The sequence below is a fragment of the Cucurbita pepo genome, chromosome LG07 (genome assembly GCF_002806865.2).
Source record: "Cucurbita pepo subsp. pepo cultivar mu-cu-16 chromosome LG07, ASM280686v2, whole genome shotgun sequence".
Classification (NCBI taxonomy): Eukaryota; Viridiplantae; Streptophyta; class Magnoliopsida; order Cucurbitales; family Cucurbitaceae; genus Cucurbita; species Cucurbita pepo.
In genome coordinates this window covers 6,115,102-6,136,820 of record NC_036644.1, presented here as the reverse complement: position 1 = coordinate 6,136,820, position 21,719 = coordinate 6,115,102, and the positions used below count along the sequence as shown (strand labels likewise).

The window sequence follows — 21,719 nt, the reverse complement described above, 5'->3', positions numbered from 1 at the left end:
TTTACTTTTGTAGAGATTATTCCGATGGATTTATTCAATTTTTGTATATTTTTTTTTTGTTCATACCAAGAATTTTCTGGAACTTAGAATGTTTCTTTTTGCCCGAATAGTTACATACTGCTAAACCGTTGTTGTTGTCGTCTTTACTTGCATGCTATATAACATCGTTTTCAATCTCTCACTAAATCTTGTTTTCAAACTCTCTCGAAAATATCTCTGCCCCGTTTTCTAAAATTTTCTTCTTAAATCGTGACTAGAGGCTCGAGCATACGTTGCATGGTTGTAGACGACGCGCAAACAAATTAGTTAACTCAAAAATAAGTGTCAGACAATCGCAAGTCCCAAAAATAGAAATTATCGGCTAAAAAAAGATTTAGCTTCAATATAAATTCTATTAATAAATTAAAATATTATAATAAATTCAATAATAAATGAAGGCAACCTCATTTCGAAAATTAAAAATATATATATTTTAGTATTATTTAATTATTTAATTATTTTTGTATTATTCCTTCCTCTTATTTATTTATTTTATGTTTATTATTGTTTTTTCAATAACCCTTTTAATTTATTTTATTTTTCAATTATTTGTGTGGTTTTGGATTTTTTTTCGCTATTTATTTTTTTTATTGATAAAAAAATAAGATTTTTATTTATCAATTATTTTTAAATGGTTTATAAAAGAGTAGTGAAATAAATAAATTATATTTATTTTTTAAAATATGGTATTTATAATTAATATTTCGAGTTCTATAACATTTCTCATGCAACACCAAACAGAGTTGTTTGATTGTTGGACATTTTTTTCTCGTCTATCATAAATAAAACTTTTAACCAAACCGTCCAAAAAAAAAATGTGTTTTTCTTATTTTAAAACCTTAGACTTTTGATAAATTTGCTCGTTTTTCTAATATTTTTATATATCGTCGTTTACTAAATATTATATTTAAAGTCAATGCAATTAATAGAAGGATCGAAAAGAACATGGTTATGATTTGAACGCGAAGAAATTATGTAAAAAAAATCTTTTTTTAGTGCAACGGTGGAGTATGGAAATTTGTAACTTCAACTACAAGAAAAGAGTATATGTTCACTTTTGCGTCGTGCGGGAGATTATCATCAGAAAGTTCACCTTATTTTCGTTAACATGAACTAAGCTAAGTACAAAAAATGTCTAGAAAGCATAGTTGCACGGAAATTGTGCATTAGTGGAAAGTCAAATGAATGCCTTATGCAATCGAATATGAAAGGGGTTCTGACTACTTTTTGGGTTGTAGTTGCTCCATAGCAATTTTCGCGATGAACCCACAAATGTCTGTATTTTTTAGTTCTATCTAGGTAGAAGGGAGCTTGACTGCAAGACCCACCCGTTGAGCTGACGCGCCCCTGACCTATCTTGATTATGGTCAAACAAACAAAACCTATAAAAAAAAAATGGAGCGTTTTTATGTTATATAGACTTGTATCTAACTATTGAGAGTGAAAAAAATCATCCCATCGGAGCATGTGAACTCGAGGTGGGGGCTCAATCTCGAAGAAAATGAAGAAAGAGGAGCTCAATCACCTTCTTTGTGCGTCTTTCTCGTGGCGAGAACAGAACAGGAAAGACCCGGTCGACCCGCCCCTGGTTGAGNGTACAACAACCATTGTCCTCTACGACTTTCATTTCAAGTCATTAAAAGGATAATGACATTATTCTCTGCTTGGTGCATCCACCTTTGAAGTGTTTGGGGGTGTGCCCATGGCGTTTCGAAACAATGGCTGTGCAGCAGAAGACGAACCACCGCGGGCCGCTTTTATAAACCTTGCTGTATGGGCAGAGAGATCGAATACGACTTGTCAATGGAAAATGCAATACAGAAATAGCAAACTGAAAGATATCATCGACTCCGACCCGAACACTAAACCAAAGACACACGACTTTCATCTGATCGTTCTAATCATCTTCTACCCTCAAATCAGACAGAAGACTTGAATCTTGAAAAACAAATCTAGTTTCTAAGAACAGAAAGTCAGACCAAAACATGTTAGGTCTGTTTTTTTAATAATAGTTAAAGTTGTCCTTCCAAAAATCATGGGGCTGTTGGTGTACAAATAGTCTTGATATTATATACTANAAAACCTTTTTTTTTTTTTTTTTTTATGTTCAAAATCCCAAGAAGATCTCATACTACTTCTTCCACGAATTACCCGAATACCCAATAGACGCTTTCTTTTCTTATTCACAATTTTTAGTTAGAAAACTCTTACGTCGGCTTAGAAAAATCTCACAACTATCCAATCTTATAACATTTTGTTGTAAAATAGATCACGGGCTCAACTTCTCGATTCTTAAATCTGATTTAGGTGGGGAAAGAGAAAGCATTATCACGATACCAAATTCAATTGCGGCCCTTCGGACATGCCTCATATGCTTATCGCTCACCTCCGAATCATGGACATTCACATCTCGGTCAAACGAGAAATTTTCGTTAGACTAAACATCAACCACTATCGAGCTCTAACCTATCAACTCGAAAAAGAAAGAAAAAAAAGTCAACAAAAAAAGTCAACTATCTAAACAAAAGAAATGAATTAGTTTGAACTAAAGAATGAGATCTCACAATATATGAAACTGCAATTCATTAAAATCTGCAGTCATTTAAGATGGAGCATACAAAATCACTTGCTGCATGGAAACTCGAGAACTCGAGAACTCGAAAACTACTAAAGTTACAGTCCAGTCTACATCATATGACCTTTACTCGTATGTATGCTCAAAACACGGTACATCGTTTGAAAGTTCAAGAGTCGAAAGGGCGAGATTTGAACATGTACAACAACCATTGTCCTCTACGACTTTCATTTCAAGTCATTAAAAGGATAATGACATTATTCTCTGCTTGGTGCATCCACCTTTGAAGTGTTTGGGGGTGTGCCCATGGCGTTTCGAAACAATGGCTGTGCAGCAGAAGACGAACCACCGCGGGCCGCTTTTATAAACCTTGCTGTATGGGCAGAGAGATCGAATACGACTTGTCAATGGAAAATGCAATACAGAAATAGCAAACTGAAAGATATCATCGACTCCGACCCGAACACTAAACCAAAGACACACGACTTTCATCTGATCGTTCTAATCATCTTCTACCCTCAAATCAGACAGAAGACTTGAATCTTGAAAAACAAATCTAGTTTCTAAGAACAGAAAGTCAGACCAAAACATGTTAGGTCTGTTTTTTTAATAATAGTTAAAGTTGTCCTTCCAAAAATCATGGGGCTGTTGGTGTACAAATAGTCTTGATATTATATACTATTACAGCTTATCTAATCATTACCCTTACAATTAGTTTTTAGAATGTAGTGTACGAAATAAGCATCCAAACCGATTTCGAGCTTTTTGAATCACAAAACTACTTCCAAAGAACGTAACCGTGAGATCCCACATCGGTTGGAGAGGAGAATGAAGCATTCTTTATAAGGGTGTGGAAGTCACCCCTAGCAGACGCGTTTTAAAACCTTGAGGGAAAGTCCAAAAGGGAAAGGCCAAAGAAGACAATATATGCTAGCGGTGGGTTTGGACTAATACATATGGTATTAGAGCCAGACATTGGGTGATGTGCCAGCGAGGAGACTGAACCCCCGCCAGCGAGGAGACTGAGCCTTGAAGGGGGTGGACACGAGGGGGTGTGCCAGCAAGGACGCTGGGCCACGAAAGGGGGGGGGAGGTGGACACGAGGCGGTGTGCCAGCAAGGACGCTGAGCCATGAAGGGGGGGTGGACACGAGGCAGGGTGCCAACAAGGACGTTGGGCACTGAACAGGGTGGATTTGGGGGTGTCCCACATTGATTAGAGAGGGGAACGAGTGCCAGCAAGGACACTGGGCCCCAAAGGAAGGTGGACTGTGAAATCCCACATCGGTTGCAGAGGGGAACGAAGCAATCTTTATAAAGGCGTGGAAACCTCTCCCTAGCACACACGTTTTAAAACCTCGAGGGAAAGCTAGGAAGAAAAATCTCAAAATGGACAATATCTACTAGCGGTGGGCTTGGGTTGTTACAGTACTAGTTTTTGCACCCAACGATCAAACAAGCTGATATGAATAGACGCCAAGCCGCAAGTGAGCTTCACATATTGATGAGAAAATACAAGAGGATACAAGAGGGGCTATAGAGTAAGGAAAGAAGGGAAGGGTCGGGACTCGAGAGTACGAAACCTCTCGACGCCAAGGTATGGCTTATGCTAAGTCTGTTCATTTTGACAGCATCACAAGCGTTATTTCTTCACCCCCTAAAAGAACCGAGGCATATTTAAGGAATTGGAGGATGCTGTTGCTACATGTTATCAGACAACTAACTAATTCCTTAGAGAACATTTATTCAAACAGAAACTGCACTTGCAACTACCAACACGACAGAGATGTTCCTTAAAGTTCACATCTAATTTAGTCAAATTCTAGGACTATGACAATTTTCTTTCCCAATTATTGTAAGTCAACCTGTTGGGTCCACATTCATGCCACAGGTGGGGACAACACAAGATCTCAAACTGACATGAACAGACTACAAAAGTAATATAAATTAGAAAAAGATGCATCTATACTCATCTCTAGGCTTTGACCAGACTTAGGTAGGCCTCCTAAACTTGCCTTATGTTTCTGTACGACACTTATCTCTAGAGATGTCCACGAGACGGGATGGGGATGGAGAAGCCGTTCCCGTTCCCGTCCCCATCACTACCACTTCAAGGGGAGGCCAAGAAGGAAAAGCTCAAAGAGGACAATATCTACTAGCGGTGGGCTTGGGCTGTTACAAATGATATTAGAGCCAGACACCGGGCAATGTGCCAACGAGGACGCTGGGCCCCCAAGGGGGATGGATTGTGAGATCCCACATCGGTTGAAGAGGAAAACGGAACATTGTTTATAGGGGTGTGGAAAATTCTCTCTACCAGACACGTTCTAAAACCTTGAGGAGAAGCCCGGAAGAAAAAATCTAAAGAGGACAATATCTACCGGCGGTGGGCTTGGACTGTTACAGGCTACATAACTAAGAGTAAGGTGCCCAATAAAACGAGTGTTCTAATCGTATATTCATGCACGATTCGGCAAGACTTTGTGCAAAAACAAGAACAGCTGCCTTATAGCATCTCTTCTAATAATAGCTGCCTAAATTTCATTAACCATATACAATGAAGCAAAAGAAGCCATACCTCTTCCGTCCTCATTTCGAGAGCTCAGCACAGGTGAAGCCAGCTCGAACAAGTTCATTGATTCCATCTCTCAACTTAACATAATCCTCAAACTTGTTGTACACTTGATGAGAAATCCGTGCATACCCCGTTATAGTACCAGTTTCCCCCTTCCTCGGAGCGCGATAATATATCGGAACTTCAACTCTAAATTCTTCACGCAAATGCGTTCTCAACATCATAGTATCAGATTCACTCAAGATACCCAAACATGAAGGCAACCCCACCATGATCATACTCGCACACATACTCGGCGGGCAACCAAGACGCGTCTTCCACGACTCTACCAACATCTCTCCCATCTTCACAACAGCCTCGTGATTCCGCTTTTTGATTCCCTCAATCCCATCTTCAAACCTATTAACGAACTTCAAAACCGAAGGCACGACCAACTGAGAACTATAATCTCTAGTTCCAATCCAAGCACTTTCTATGGCCAACCCATTACCATATTCATGAGAAACAACAGGATGATGCAAATCAGAGAGACTTGGGGACCTCCTAGAATACAAGAAAGCAATTGAAGGTGGACAAAAGAACCATTTATGCAAGTTACTAGTGTAATAATCAGCACCAATCTCTTGCATATTGATATCAGTACACCCAATAGCATGAGCAGCATCAACAAACACTTGATCAACACCCTCTTCCCTACAGATTTTTACCAATTCCTTAACAGGAATAACAACACAAGGCATCGATGTAATATGATCAATCACAGCCAAACGAACTTTCCTACCATTAGCCTTTCCTCTCTCTAAAGCCTTACGAAATTCACATATAATTTCATCATTAGATTCAACAGGAAAAGGCAATTGAACCTCAATAACATACGCACCAGCTCGAGAAACATATGCCTCTACCGATTTCTTCACAGCACCATACGCATAATGAAGCATGACCGCCGCATCACCCTTCTGGAATCTCCCCTCGGCAAAATCCCTAGCGATTTTCTGAAGAACAATAGCAGCCGCAGTGGTGGCGTTATCGACAATAGAGACTTCATCGATATGTTCGGCATTGATGAGATCCTTGATTATAGTTCTGGATTCAAGAATCCCCTTCTTGAGTTCATTGAAGTAGAAGTAATCCGGCTGCCGGAGAAACTTGAGCTGCCATTGTTGTTGAGCGGAAATGACAGAAGAAGGGCAACAGCCGAAGCTGCCGTTGTTGATCCGAGCAACGGAGAGGTCGTGGTGGGCAAACTCGGATTGAATTTCTGAGTCGGAAATGGAAGTGGGTGCGATTTTGGGCTTTTTGGGCAAGTGGGTATCGGTGTCGCCGTTGAGATGAGGCGTAGAATCGGGGCGGAGGTAGCTTTTTTGACAGTGGGAAGCCATTAGATGGAGATGGGTGGGCAGGATTTAGGGTTAAGAGTGATGGGTGAAGAAGAAATTGAATGAAAATGAGAAAGGTGAGGAGGGAGAGCGAGAGAAATTGCGATAAGCGTGGGGGTTTTGTTGGAGAGAGGAAAACGTCAAGGGGATTAAAGAGAAAAATAATGAGAGTATGAACAAGTGGGTTTCTACAGAACTAGAACAGAGAGAAATGGAGAGAAAAGATGAACAGAGTACACTATAAAAGTGGCGCTGTTTAAGCCTTTGCTCGTTTGGACATGAATTTGTTCTTGACAACATGTTGGAAATCGAGACCAACCCATAATTGATATCATTTATAACACAACGATTCATGTATATTGAGATGAACACTAAACATTGTATCAAGAATGTTATGAACAATGCCACCAATATCGTTTGAATTGAATTGTAATAGTGATCTTAGGCCTCTTTGATGTAAATATTTGTTTCTCATTTTTGTATAAAAGCTTTTCAACTATTCTTTTAAGAGTTTCAAAGCTCGAAGATTAAAATGATAATTATAAAAGTTTTTAGGTATGATTGTAATCTGACCGTAACTCAGAGGTAGTCTGTATTATTTAACATATGGGTATGATTGAAATTTGCCTCCATAACTTAGAGGTAGTTCGTATTATTTAGTATATGGGTATGATTGAAATCTGCCCCATAATTTAGAGGTAGTTCATATTATTTAGTATATGGGTATGATTGAAATCTGCCCCATAACTTAGAGGTAGTTCATATTATTTAGTATATGGGTATGATTGAAATCTGCCCCATAACTTAGAGGTAGTTCATATTATTTAGTATATGGGTATGATTGAAATCTGCCCCATAACTTAGAGGTAGTTCATATTATTTAGTATATGGGTATGATTGAAATCTGCCCCATAACTTAGAGGTAGTTCATATTATTTAGTATATGGGTATGATTGAAATCTGCCCCATAACTTAGAGGTAGTTCATATTATTTAGTATATGGGTATGATTGAAATCTGCCCCATAACTTAGAGGTAGTTCATATTATTTAGTATATGGGTATGATTGAAATCTGCCCCATAACTTAGAGGTAGTTCATATTATTTAGTATATGGGTATGATTGAAATCTGCCCCATAACTTAGAGGTAGTTCGTATTATTTAGTATATGGGTATGATTGAAATCTACCCCATAACTTAGAGGTAGTTCGTATTATTTAGTATATGGGTATGATTGAAATCTACCCCATAACTTAGAGGTAGTTCGTATTATTTAGTATATGGGTATGATTGAAATCTACCCCATAACTTAGAGGTAGTTCGTATTATTTAGTATATGGGTATGATTGAAATCTACCCCATAACTTAGAGGTAGTTCGTATTATTTAGTATATGGGTATGATTGAAATCTACCCCATAACTTAGAGGTAGTTCGTATTATTTAGTATATGGGTATGATTGAAATCTACCCCATAACTTAGAGGTAGTTCGTATTATTTAGTATATGGGTATGATTGAAATCTACCCCATAACTTAGAGGTAGTACGTATTATTTAGTATATGGGTATGATTGAAATCTGTCTCATAATTTAGAGGTAGTTTGGATTATTTGGCATATGGGTATGATTGAAATCTATCCCATAACTTAGAGGTAGTCCATATTATTTAGTATATGGGTATGATTGAAATTTGTCCCATAACTTAGAGGTAGTCCGTATTATTTAACATATGGGTATGATTGAAATCTGACCCATAACTTAGAGGTAGTATGTATTGTTTAGCATATGGGTATGATTGAAATTTGCCCAAAAATTTAGAGGGAGTCCGTATTATTTAGCGTATGGGTGCGATTGAAATCTGACTCATAACTCTAACCTAGAGGTAGTTCATATTATTTAGCATATGGGTACGACTGAAATCTACCCCATAACTTAGAGTTAGTCCGTATTATTTAGCACATGGGTATGATTGAAATCTGCCCCATAATTTAGAGGGAATCCATATTATTTAGCATATGGGTGCGATTGAAATCTGACTCATAACTCTAACCTAGAGGCAGTTCATATTATTTAGCATATGGGTACGATTGAAATCTACCTCATAATTTAGAGGTAGTCCGTATTATTAGCACATGAGTATAATTGAAATCTGCTCCATAATTTAGAGGGAGTCCATATTATTTAACATATGGGTATGATTGAAATCTGCCTCAAAGTCCGTATTATTTAACCTGTTTCGATTAAATTTGGAGGGTAAAGTTGATTTGATTTTGTATGTTAAAAAATTTGGGTTGGATATCTTTTTTAAAAGGATTTTGGTGACAAATAAGAGAGATGAAGACATAAATGTTTTTTTTTTGTGCTAGTTACAAGAATCTTAATGAATTGCATGGTCAATTGTTTGACTTTGACTAATTTGGTAATTAATATTCCCACTTTGATGGTAATTTTCCAAAGAAGTTGATGGTTAAAAGATGAAGATTTGGATAGATTAAATTATAAATTTACTTGTTTATATAGTTTTAAATGTTACGATTAGTATAGTATGATAAAACTCTACGAAAGAGTTTGTCACGACTTAAATTTCTGGATAGAGACTAAAAAAACGAAAGCGGAAATAAATAAAAATAAAAATAAAAATAAAAGATGGAAATTCGATGAAATTTAAGAATAACGTACCAATAACACCAAAACTAAATAGAAAATAAATTTTAATTATAATATAGGGCTTTTCAAATTTATTATAAACAGGGAAATGAGTTTGGGATACAATTACAAAACGGAATATGAAAGACTATAACACAAAGACGGATTGACGCTCTGGAATGACCTCCTATGTGATCTCATAGCATGCTCCTCTACTTCGGCCTACAACTTGCAAATATCTGAAAAAGAAAGGGAAAAACTTGCAAATACGCTTATCCTAGTAGGTATCCACAGATTTTAGTCTAGGTTTGGACCTAGTCTCTGCTAGTATTTGAGCATTTCAGGTGACTGAAAGTTTCGGGCAATACTTAAGCTGCTCACAGACCCACTCTGGTTACGGAGGGGGTGATTCACCCATTTTTGCCATCACACGTCTTTTGGGTTGCAAATTTCATCATGGGGTGAACTACTTTTCTATTATTAGACTTAGGTAGCTTGTTCTCCCTAAGCAATGTGTAACGGGTGTCTTGGGTTGAGCCTCTACCTCGTAAAACTCTCTCCTTGTGGGGACAGTATGGTATGTGCTAGCCTGCTCTTGTTATCCATAGGATATTAGCTAGCGAGCCCTGGCCACAGGACCATCTAGTCACTCAAGGTTGGGGGAGCAATCCCCATGTGCTTGCTAGCTACTAAGATTACCCGCATAATCCTGTGTCCCCTTTTAGGACAGATACTCTGTTGACGACCCTAATCGGGCTAGGCTTGGTTCAATGGTACTGGTACAGGAATGGAAAGGGATGTGGAAACTCTGTTGACTTCGTACCAATTGTTAATGGGCTGGAGACTACCTTTGAGTTGCTGAGTTGCTACAATTTTTCTTTTCTTTGACCTAGATAGCGTGTTTTGCTTACGCAGTGAATGACCGGTGACCTGGGTTGAGGCATGACCTCGTATACTCTGTAGGGACAGTATACTGTTTGCCAGTATGAACATCATCCATAGAAGGTTAGCTGGCGAACCCTCCTACGAGACCATAAAGTCACCAAAGCTTGGAAAAGCAACCCCTTTGTGTGCCGGCCAACTACTAGATTAACTTATGTTGTCCCATGCCCCCCTCTCAGGAACGGGTTTACGACATGGAGACCCTCTTTAGGAGACCGTTGGCATTTCTAATGTTTAGGGCACCTAGTCGTCTCAACACAACTCCCCTCTATAACCTATGCCTACCCTAACGATTGGGGTACCGAAGACTCTTACGACACAATCACACCACTATCAACTTTGAAGAGTTACCTTGGTTACCTTGGTTACCTTGGATGATGTGGAGGTCTACTAGGTTCTTAGGGGATCTAGACGGTTTAAGTCTCTTCTCTCGTTTTCAGGACGTTTAGGGTTAACTCCTCGAACTAATCCACTCTCTTGATGCACATAGGACTAGACCTCACTATCTTGGGGTGTAGGGTCTTTTAGAAACATACTGATCTGGGTCAACTCAAAATTGCTCTAGCGCTAGCACCATAGCCTTAACTTGGTTCTCTTGTGCATGCTTTGCTGGGGAGATTATCCTATCGATCACCTGAAGCATCGTATACATAACCTAATCATATGTGCAATTTTAGTAGGGAGATATCATTTCGGTCACCTAAAGCCTTGAAACATAAACTAAAACACTCATGCAAACAAACAAGCAAATAAGCTCAACGAGAAGATAACATCCATCAATCACCTGGAGCACAAATCGCCACAACTCATCCTCCTTTTTAACACAGCAAAAATCGTACAGAGTAGCATTCATCATGAATCCCATCAGGGGCATTCTAGTAATTCTTACATCATGCATAACATACTCATCCATATTGCTCAACTCGTATTCTAGTCATGCTATTCTATTTCTAGCTTTGCATAATACATAACACAGTATGCTACCCGAAAATCTCAACCTAGGGGCATAATGTTAATTTTACCATAACATACATATAGTACATACTCATCCAAAAATGCCCTTTCGAAGTCCTTAACATACACTCTCTAACCACCTAAGGTAAGGAATGTTCGCATGCTAACACGTCTTAGTGATCCCTATAAGTATTACTTGCCTAAAGTCTGTATGGTTACTTACTTGGATGACACGTGCCTTCTCACCTAGCTTTTTAGTGTGCTAGAAGCTTTCAAAATTCCTAAAATTTATATGGTAGGTCCTAATTCAAGAAAAATTAGGGTTAGCACTAAAATCAGGACAAAGAACTGATAAACAAAGGTGGAACGAGGCAAAAAGAGGGTACTCACACGCTCACACACGCGCAAGGGGTTCCCCATGCGCTGAGGGAGGATAGACACGCTCTCGGTGTGCCACATGCCATGTTTTGATTAGTTAATGCCTCTCCCACGGTGCAATTCAAATCTCAAGCGCATACGAATTACTAGGTGACCACACGTGGGACACATGGTTGCCTACCGCGTGTCGACACGCGTCACCCGCTTGCCCAACTATACAACATCACTCAATGTTTGACATACGTCTCTGCCTTCTTCAACTGCCTATTGTCGATCACCGTCTGACACGTGGTAGCTACACATTGGTTCAGTTCTTCATTTTTCCAGATTTATTGCGTCTTTCGTAGATTCAATCCATTTTCTTCCAATTTTCATAACTTTTCTCATATATCTTGAATTCACTTAATAATCAAGTCCAAAGTTAGTTTAGAATTCAAAACTTACAAAAATTTTAGCTTTTTAACGTTTATCAACGTCATCTTCTAGTCTGAATCAATTCTAACCTCTTTCACAAAGTTGTGTGAAATCCCTCCAATATCAACGTACGAAAATTCATAACTTAATTCCAAGAACAGCTTTTGAATTTAAAAAAAAACCAAAATCAAGAACTTTTACCTTCGGTTCTTCCTCGATTATTAAAATGGTTCTCCCAATGCTTCCGAGCATTTCTTGTGAAGGAACTTTGGTGAAATTCTAACCCTAAACGGTTTCCGAGTAGATTTCCACTTTCTCTCTTTAGAAACCCTAAAACCTTTCTTTTCCTTTCTCTCTCTTCTCTTTTTCTTTTCCCTCTTTATTAACTCTCTAAGTAGGGTTCATAGTCACCTAATTAGGTAAGGTGGGTCAAAATGACCAATTTATCCTTTCGGGTTGACTGGACAGATTTTTTCCATTTTTCATTTTTCTATCTCATATTAAAATTTAGCATATAAGACGCTCAGTAAAATTTTAGAGTTTAATAGGAAAAAATTAGGTATTTAATACCTCGTTAGAACTCAAGTCTATAGGAACAAAGTTCTAACTTTCTCCAAATTATAAGTGTGAGGACCCGACTTTTTCTTTTAAAACAAGACCTTACTACGTGCATGATAACAGTGTACATGTCCGTACGTAACATACTAAAGAAGTAATCCAATGTTGTGTGACACGCAACATATGTTATATTTCGTATTAAAAATCATGATTTAGTGGAATGATGCACATAGTACTTTTATACTCATCATGACCAAGAAAACCCTATAAGACGAGCATATATATACACATAGCGTTTCATACCTGCTTATCACATATGATAATTATAATGTCTCACATGACAACAACGATAACCGTATCGTATATTTTTATAGTTCTAACAAATATAAAATAAAAATGAATATACTTGAATTGAGATCATAATCATCAAATGAAAACAATTTAGGTCAATTCCGGTTTGGTAAGAGAAAGTGTATGGACTATGATTCTTATTGGACAAAATAAAAGGGACATGTACCTACATCATGTATGAGTTGAAAAAAACAGTTAATTATACTTTCGAAACCACCCCCAACAAGCAACTAATGGGGTCGGAATATATAAAGCTCGATACGACATCTAAAATTAAGTTACCAATTTAGTCCCTATGAAAATACATTTCGCAAAGCCATTGTCACATTGTAACATACTCCGTCCAATAATTTCTCCTTAGCTATGACAAGAGTCGAGAAACTTAACAATAACAACGTAATTGAATACATGGTTGTATGGAGTCATGAACGAACCGAGTGCGTGGCAAGATAGTTAACTATCACGTACTCAACCATAAACACAAAATTGTAACTTCAAAAGCAATACACTATGATCATTGCGGTTTGAATGTCAATTACCTTGCAGCTTTCCCTTTGTCATATGCAGCAATGTTCTGAGGTTCACATTCTGGACTAAACAATCGAACAAGCAAAGCCGAGGTCGCACTCATTGATGCTGCTCCACAAGCTGCCCAACGCAGACTCCTAGGAACTGTAATTCTTGGACCTATCACACAACAGAATCCAGAAGCCCACAAGCTTAATAAGTGCAATATTAAAACCCTCTGAGATCACAGGCAATCTACTTCAATACTGTAAAGGCGCCACCACAACTGATGCTTTGCATTGGATTTGAATCTAACCTTGAATATTGTTCTTGATTTAATCAAAGTTACATGAAAAAGTGCTTCAATTTGCTTCTACGACATCCAGAAAGTCATAGAAGAAAGGCAACAAATGTAACGAATCCGGCAGAGAAATGTCATGTGTGCATACTATGTTTGAAAGTAACTTAAAAGTATTCTTTTATAAAAAAAAAAACTGTTCAAAACACTTGAATGATTCGTAAGAAAACGCTGATAAAGTGCATTTTCCCCATTGGCTCAAGTGCTTGATGAGAAAGAACCTAAAGAAAAGTATTCTTAAAATGTTGGACCAAACACGAATATGATCCGTCATTAAGCACTTCTTTTCGAAGGTGCTCGTGATTAAAGACTTTTTGTGAAATCCCACATCGGTTGGAGAGGGGAACGAAGCCTTCCTTACAAGGGTGTAAAAACCTCTCCCTAGTAGATGCGTTTTAAAAATCTTGAGGGGAAGCCCGAAAGGGAAAGGCGGAAGGAAAAACCCAAAGAGGACAATATCTACTAGCGGTGGGCTTAGACCGTTACAAATGGTATCAGAGTCAGTCACCGGGTGGGGACGTTGGCCCCCCAAGGGAGGTGGATTGTGAGATCCCACATCAGTTGGAGAGGGGAACGAAGCCTTCCTTACAAGGGTGTGGAAACCTCTCCCTAGTAGACGCGTTTTAAAAACCTTAAGGGGAAGCCCGAAAGGGAAAACCCAAAGAGGACAATATCTGCTAGCGGTGGGCTTAGGCCGTTACAAATGGTATCAGAGTCAGTCACCGAGCAGGGACGTTGGCCCCCCAAGGGAGGTGGATTGTGAGATCCCAACGAAGCCTTCCTTACAAGGTTGTGAAAACCTCTCCCTAGTAGACGCGTTTTAAAAACCTTGAGGGGAAGTGTTAGTGAAAGAGGGATTGATTGAATAATTGATGAGAAGATTGAATTTTGGAGAGCAAGAATGCTCCATATTTATACAGAGAATACAAAAGATATTCAGAAAATCTACCTAAAATATCGGGAGAAAATCTGGTAACAAACCAGTAAACAAATCAAAATCAAATCAAATCAAAACTAAATCAAATCAAAAACTAAATCTAACTCCTAACACAGAGATTTAGTTAGATACTAACTGACAGCAATCTAAACAAATACGTGATCTTTAACACTCCTCCTTGTTTAGATGCTGTGAACTCCAAGCTTTTTTCTAAACACCTATCTTGCTCCAATTATCTTTCTGTTCAGAGGTCGATCAACCAAACTCCAGATTTTGTTTTTCTCGATCACGAAAAGCTCCTCCTCGGACAGGTGCATCATCAACCAAAGCATCTTGTCGTTCATCTTTAGACTCTTCTAACATGCTACCAAAGATTAAATTGTTTGGTGCATTAGAAATCTGATTCACCTTCGTCAGTTCTTCCCAATTCCATTGCTCATTTCCAGCAAAATGAACATCTCGGTTCACAATAACATGACTAGTGTGTGGTTGAAAAACTTTATAAGCTTTGGATACAGTGCTATACCCAACAAAGATGCCAACTTCTGACTTTTTGTCAAGATGCCAACTTCTGACTTTTTGTCAAGCTTATCACGCTTGACCTGTGGAATGTGAGTGAAGCAAAGACACCTAAATACTCTAAGGAACTTTAAAGAACGTTTGTAACCATACCAAACTTCAAATGGTGTCAGATCCTTCACAGCTTTTGTTGAAATTCGATTTTGCAAGCACACAACAGTGTTTGCTGCTTTTCCCCAAAAACGTTTTGGAAGATCCTTCTCATGAAGCATGCATCTCATCATCTCCATTATGAATTTATTCCTCCTTTCAGTGACGTCATTCTGTTGAGGAGTGTATGGTGTTGTCAATTGATGTTCAATTCCAGCCTCTTCACAAAACCGGTTAAAAGTTTCTGAAGTGTACTCCTTGCTATTATCTGATCTTATAGTCTGAATCAAGCATGCACCTTCATTCTCAACTTTGGCTTTGAATTTCCAAAATACACCCGCAACTTCTGACTTTTGCTTCAGCAAGAATATCCAACACATTCTTGTTAGATCATTAATAAAAGCAATGTAATAAAGATTACCATTTAATGATGGTGTTCGCTGAGGACCACAAAGATCAATATGAACCAGCTGCAGTTTTTTCGAGACTCTCCATGCCTGTTTAGGAAAGGGTTGCCTATGTTGCTTCCCAAAAATACAAGCACGGTAAGGAGGCATGTCATCATCAATGTTAGTGAGTTCTTCTACCAACTTCTTTGACTGCATCTGAAGCAAACCTCGATGATGAAAATGTCTAAGTCTTTTGTGCCAAATCTCAGTGGCACTAACTCTGGATATAAAGGCCGTCGGATTTAGAGCAAAGCTTTTTCCTTCCATTTTGACATGGAACAAGTCTTTGCCACTAGCATCTTTGATCAAGCACGGCTTATTCTCAAACAACACTTTATAGCCTTTATCAAGTAACTGACCAACACTTAAGATATTTTGATCAATTTTAGGCACAAATAAAACATCTGGAATAAATTTTGTACCTTCATAACTTGTTATAGCTACTGTGCCTTTACCCTTGACTTCCAAGTGTTCACCATTGCCAATGCTCACTCTCTTATCTTCTTCGGTGTCTCTTAATTCCTCAAAAGACTCCTTGTCATATGTCATGTGATTTGTGCACCCACTGTTAATCAACTAGCTCTCGCTTGATTCTTTGCTTGAGGAAGAAGTGACCATACACAATTGATCTTCTTCTTCTTCTTCTTGATCAACGACCTGTGCATCTACTTCTTTCACCAGACCTTTGGCTTTGCAGATCACAGCTTCATGTCCAAGTTGATTGCATTTGAAGCAGAAGGCGTCAGGTCTTCTCCAACACTTGTATGGTGGATGACCTTTCTTCTCACAATGGCGGCAAGGTGGATAGGATTTTTTGAAACCTCCTCCTTTCGTCTTCTGATAATTGGCAGATGAATCTCCATACGTCAATTGATTTTTGAAATTTTTATTGTTTTTATACCTGCTGCTGTCTTGATGCTTAACACGTAAGGCACCTTCAATCACCCCTTCTTGCCTCATCGACCTCCTTTGCTCTTGTGCTTGTAAAGCATTCAAGAGCTCTGTAAGAGAAATCTTTGACAAGTCTTTGGTGTTCTCCAGAGTAGTAATGGTGGCTTCAAACTTCTCTGGAATAGTGACTAGCAGCTTTTCAACGATCCTTGAATCATTTAAAACAGAACCAAGCAATCTCACCTTGTTGGCAATGCTGAGAAGTCTGTCAGAGTACTCTTTCACCGACTCTGACTCCTTCATCTTCTGCAACTCGAAATCCCTAATCAAATTTAGGGCTTTCATTCCACGAATCCTCTCATCTCCTTCATATTCGGCCTTGAGATAATCCCAGATTTCCTTTGCTGTTTTGAGGGACATTATTCGCATGAAGATCATTTGTGATACAGCGGCAAATAGGCAAGCTTTCGCCTTTGATTTCCTTGTCTTCTTTTCCTTCTGTAATTTGATTTGTGCTACAGTAGGATTTGCTGGAAGCGGAGGGACCTCGTAATCCTCTTCTATTGCTTCCCAAAGATCCAAGGCCTCCAAATAAGTCTCCATACGAACTGCCCACATTTGATAATTGTCTCCATCGAAAACTGGTGGTGCAACAGCGGAAAAACTGGATTCTCCTCCCATTTTGATCTCACAGATCCCTTAAGAAGATAGCTCTGATACCAATTGTTAGTGAAAGAGGGATTGATTGAATAATTGATGAGAAGATTGAATTTTGGAGAGCAAGAATGCTCCATATTTATACAGAGAATACAAAAGATATTCAGAAAATCTACCTAAAATATCGGGAGAAAATCTGGTAGCAAACCAGTAAACAAATCAAAATCAAATCAAATCAAATCAAAACTAAATCAAATCAAAAACTAAATCTAACTCCTAACACAGAGATTTAGTTAGATACTAACTGACAGCAATCTAAACAAATACGTGATCTTTAACAGGAAGCCCGAAAGGGAAAACCCAAAGAGGACAATATCTGCTAGCGGTGGGCTTAGGCCGTTACAAATGGTATCAAAGCCAGTCACCGGGCGGTGTGCCAGCAGAGACGTTGGCCCCCAAGGGGGGTGGATTGTAAGATCCCACATCGGTTGGAGAGGGAACAAAGCCTTCCTTACAAGGGTGTGGAAACCTCTCCCTAAACGACACGTTTTAAAAATCTTGAGGAGGACAATATATGCTAGCGGTGGGCTTGGGCCGTTACACTTTTGTTATAAGCATTTATTTTAGAAGTTTATAAGTACTCCCAAACATACTCGTATTTAGGCAACTTAACCTGATACCTATTCGAACTTCAGATTCAGAATACTATAGCTTCCATTTATATGGTAACTAAATAGATTAGAATCAATAAGGAAACTCATTAATCTTCACTAAGAGATGAACTGGAAAAGGGAAAAACATGCAACTTCATTATGCATTTAAAACCAGATGAGAAGAATACTTAACAGACCATAGTGTAATCTGCAAAGAATCCAGAATGCAAGTCCTCCTCCAACAGTACATAATCCAGCAGTCTGTTTCATCAACTGTGAACACGGTTTAGCGTCCGATCTCATTAGATCACCATCAGAAAAACCAAAGAACCGTCTAAGCGCCATCTGCTAAATTCCTGGACCAAATCAAAATTGATAGCTTCATAAATTGAGTTTAAAATCTTTGCAGAAACCATAATTCAGTCAGTAGAATAAAAAATGAGTATGGACCCTTTCTAAAACATCACTAGAGGCAATATCCCAATTTTCAATCAGGCATGGACCATTTAGGGGGTAATAACCCCCCGGCTTCATGCACACACCTGCTGTATTCAGCACAAATTTGACCAAGTCAGGCGTCGGACGCTGTTGAAGAAAGAGTTTCATAGGTAGCTAAGGAAGGGAAGGAAGTCAAATCTGTATTCATCATAAGGTGTAGTTAAGCGTTGGATTATCATTTAGTATGAGCTCTGTGCTATTCCTTTGTTTTGAAACTTTTCTTTGACTGCTCTGCTCCCGCAAAAAACGGGAAAATACGTTTTGAAAATCTCCGGCGGTTAGTCCGGACATGGGACTTTTTGGGCGTCAAAGTTTTTTCTGATGAGAAACTGAGCTTTCAATCACAAAAATTAAGTAATGTACAAGAGCATATTCAAAAATCAACCCAATAAAAGGAGTTTTTGGTCAGTTTGATTTGAGAACACAAACACATCTAGAGCTTTAGGCTACTTATCCAACAGGCTAGAATGCAGAGGCTTAGGATTAGCCAGGAGATTAGAAAGAGTTCAAAGTTGATTGTGATTCTGGTTTGAATCTTTAAACAAATCATATGAAAAATTGGAGCCTGATGGAACCTGAGCAGAGGGAAAATGAACCAACAAGCCAACCAATACAAGATTTCTTCTCTCTTATCCTATATAGGAAATGTTAATCCATCCATTTTAGATGCAATTTGTTGTACCGTAATGCCACAACCTTCAATGCTCTGAGATACCACTTGTTGTGTTGTAATGCCACAACAAAAAATGTTATGATACCAAATTGTTGCAGCAGAAGTGGAAGCAAGATCGATCGCACTCACACACTCACAAACAGAAATTAAACAAAGAGACACAAAAATTTACGTGGTTCGGAGAGAAGAAATTCTCCTACATCCACATGTGGTAGCCAATCACTATAACCAAAGTGTTTACAAGCCTCTCAACAAAAGTTCCTCCCAATTGCTTTTAGGCAAATACAAAATGATAATGATTCCACTCGACTCCACGCCTCAAAACAATGCTAGACAAGCATTTATATAAACATAATAATACTAATTCTCAGACATAAACCAAATAAATGAGAATACGAAACAAAATGGTTATAAACTAAATGAAAGTTAATAACCAAAATAAATGAGAATATGAACGTTATGAACTAAATGAGCAACACAATCATGTTCGAGGTTGAATTCGTTACTGAGAACAGAAGAACACAAGTTAAGTTTTGTTTAAGAACCTAATCACAGAGGACTGGAAGACGAAGAACCCAAAGACAAAGGCCTAGGAATGAGCACAGAGGCGGCTACGGTTAGGATCAAATGCCAGAATCGCCAATCACCAAAATGAATAAAGGAGGCAAGGGATTAAATCAAAGGGGTTTCGATTCGGTTTTCTGGGTTCAATATTTCGGGTTGTAACAAATTGCAAGCACTCACATAGAGAGTTTACCAGTAATGAATCATGAGACAGAGAAATTGAAATCAAAAGAAAGATAAACGAAGCGATATAATACCTGAAGAACAACGGCGAATGCAATTTGGGCGTAGCCGGTGCTTCTGCCGCCGCCGGTCCCAGACTCTGAGCTTCGGAATTACAGAGAGGACTGAAATCGAACGCGTAATGGACTAGCGAAGAAGAAGATACTAGCGCAGAATTTGGGGGCTGCGCTGATGAACTAAATATTTTTTTTACAATTTTTTTTTCTCCCTTATTATTATTTTTAGGGCTTATACAAATGACTCGAATACAAAGATAGACTGATGCTGTGGAACGACCCTCTTGTAACTGAATAACTCTCGAACGCTCCTCCAACTCGACTGACAGCCTGTGAACACCTGAAAGAAGAAAGGAGAAATGGGTGAGTATATAAATATAGCGAGTAAGCAACCTACTTGAAGATTCTCATTGCATCCTTAACTTAGTAGTTATCCACGAGCATTACTTTGGGCTCTAGGAAGTTCAGGCCTAGTCTCTACTGCTATCTGAGCATTTGGGGTGCCTCGAAATTCTGGGCGGTCCTTTAGCAACTCATGGACCCACTATGGGTATGAAAGGGGTGGTTCACCCATTTATGGGCGATAAATATCTCGGGAGTGAATTACTTTTCTATTCTTAAACTTAGGTAGTGTGTAACCGATGTCTTGGGTTAAAGCGCGACCTCATAAAACTCTCTCTCTTTAGTGGAGACAACATGGTGTGTGCTAGTTTGCTCTCGTCGTCTAAGGGAGGTTAGTTTTGCAAAGCATACCCACAGGACCATATAATCACCCAAGGTTAGAGGAGCGACCCCCGGTGCTTGTCAGCTACTAAGATTACCTGTGTAATCCTACATCCCCTCTCAAGATAGATCTGTTGTGCAGGATAATCCAACTAAACTATAAGTCACACAACCCTAACTGACCTAGGCCTGGCTCGACGGTAATGGTATCAGAGTGGAAAGGGAAGTGGAAACTTTGTTGACACCATACCAATTGCTAACGACATGGAGGCTACATTTAACTTGCTGAATTGCTACAATCTTTCTGCTCTTTCACCTTGGCAGCCTACTTTGATTACATAGTGAATGATCGGTAACTTAGGTTGAGGTGTGACCTCGTACACTCTGTAGGGACATATGGTGTATGCTAGTCTGAACATCATCCATAAAAGGGACCATAAAGTCACCAAAGTTTGTTGGGAGCGACCTCCCATGTGTCAACAAGCTAATAGGTTAACGTATGTAGTCTCACGCCCTCTCCTCTCAGGAATGGGTTTACAGCACATATGCTATGTCAAGAGATTGTTGGCCATTTCCACATGGTTGAGGCACCTAATCTTCTTGACACACCTTTCCTATCCAACCTATGCCTACCTCGACAATATGGGTACTAAAGTGGAACTTCGACGGAATGTGTACCGAAGTAGATAGGTAGCAAAGATTCTAATGATGCTATCACATTGCTATCAGCCTGAAGAGCTACCTTGGATGTCGTGGAGGTCTACTACGTTCTTAAGGTCTTATAAGTGGTTTAAATCTCATCTCTCGTTTCCAAGATATTCAAAGTTAGCTCCTCGGGGCTAATCCAAATCTTTGGGTGCACTTAAGTCTAGACCTTTAATTGCCGCTCACATTTGGTGGTGCAGGGTCTACATGGAACGTTTTGACCTAGGTCAATGTGTACACTGCACTAGTTGTAACACTATAATCTTAACTCAGTTCTCTCATGCATGCTTTGTTGGGGAGATATACCTAACGATTACCTAAGCCCTTAATCCATAATTTAAACTTCACCTTAGACCCTGCTCACAACAGACCTCTGGGAGCTGAGGAG

At 38.9% G+C, this 21,719-nt stretch overlaps 2 protein-coding genes across 3 annotated transcripts; both read right to left on the bottom strand.

The window, feature by feature from the left end:
• Positions 1-2,594: 2,594 nt before the first annotated feature.
• On the bottom strand, positions 2,595-6,778 carry LOC111799131 (probable L-cysteine desulfhydrase, chloroplastic). Of its 2 annotated transcripts, none has more exons than XM_023682541.1 (2): positions 5,192-6,778; positions 2,595-2,983 (listed from the first exon to the last, which is right to left on the bottom strand). In XM_023682541.1, exon 1 carries the CDS (start codon positions 6,568-6,570, stop codon positions 5,203-5,205), a length of 1,368 nt encoding a protein of 455 aa, XP_023538309.1. In that variant the 5' UTR covers positions 6,571-6,778; the 3' UTR covers positions 2,595-2,983; positions 5,192-5,202. The 2 variants fall into 2 exon arrangements, with proteins under 2 accessions (XP_023538309.1, XP_023538308.1); XM_023682540.1 differs by having other exon boundaries at positions 2,595-2,987; positions 5,192-6,776.
• Positions 6,779-13,055: 6,277 nt separating this feature from the next.
• Positions 13,056-20,098, bottom strand: LOC111799138. Its single transcript, XM_023682553.1, has 3 exons — positions 19,922-20,098; positions 18,127-18,285; positions 13,056-13,495 (listed from the first exon to the last, which is right to left on the bottom strand). Exons 2-3 carry the CDS (start codon positions 18,272-18,274, stop codon positions 13,344-13,346), a joined length of 300 nt encoding a protein of 99 aa, XP_023538321.1. The 5' UTR covers positions 18,275-18,285; positions 19,922-20,098; the 3' UTR covers positions 13,056-13,343.
• Positions 20,099-21,719: the final 1,621 nt, after the last annotated feature.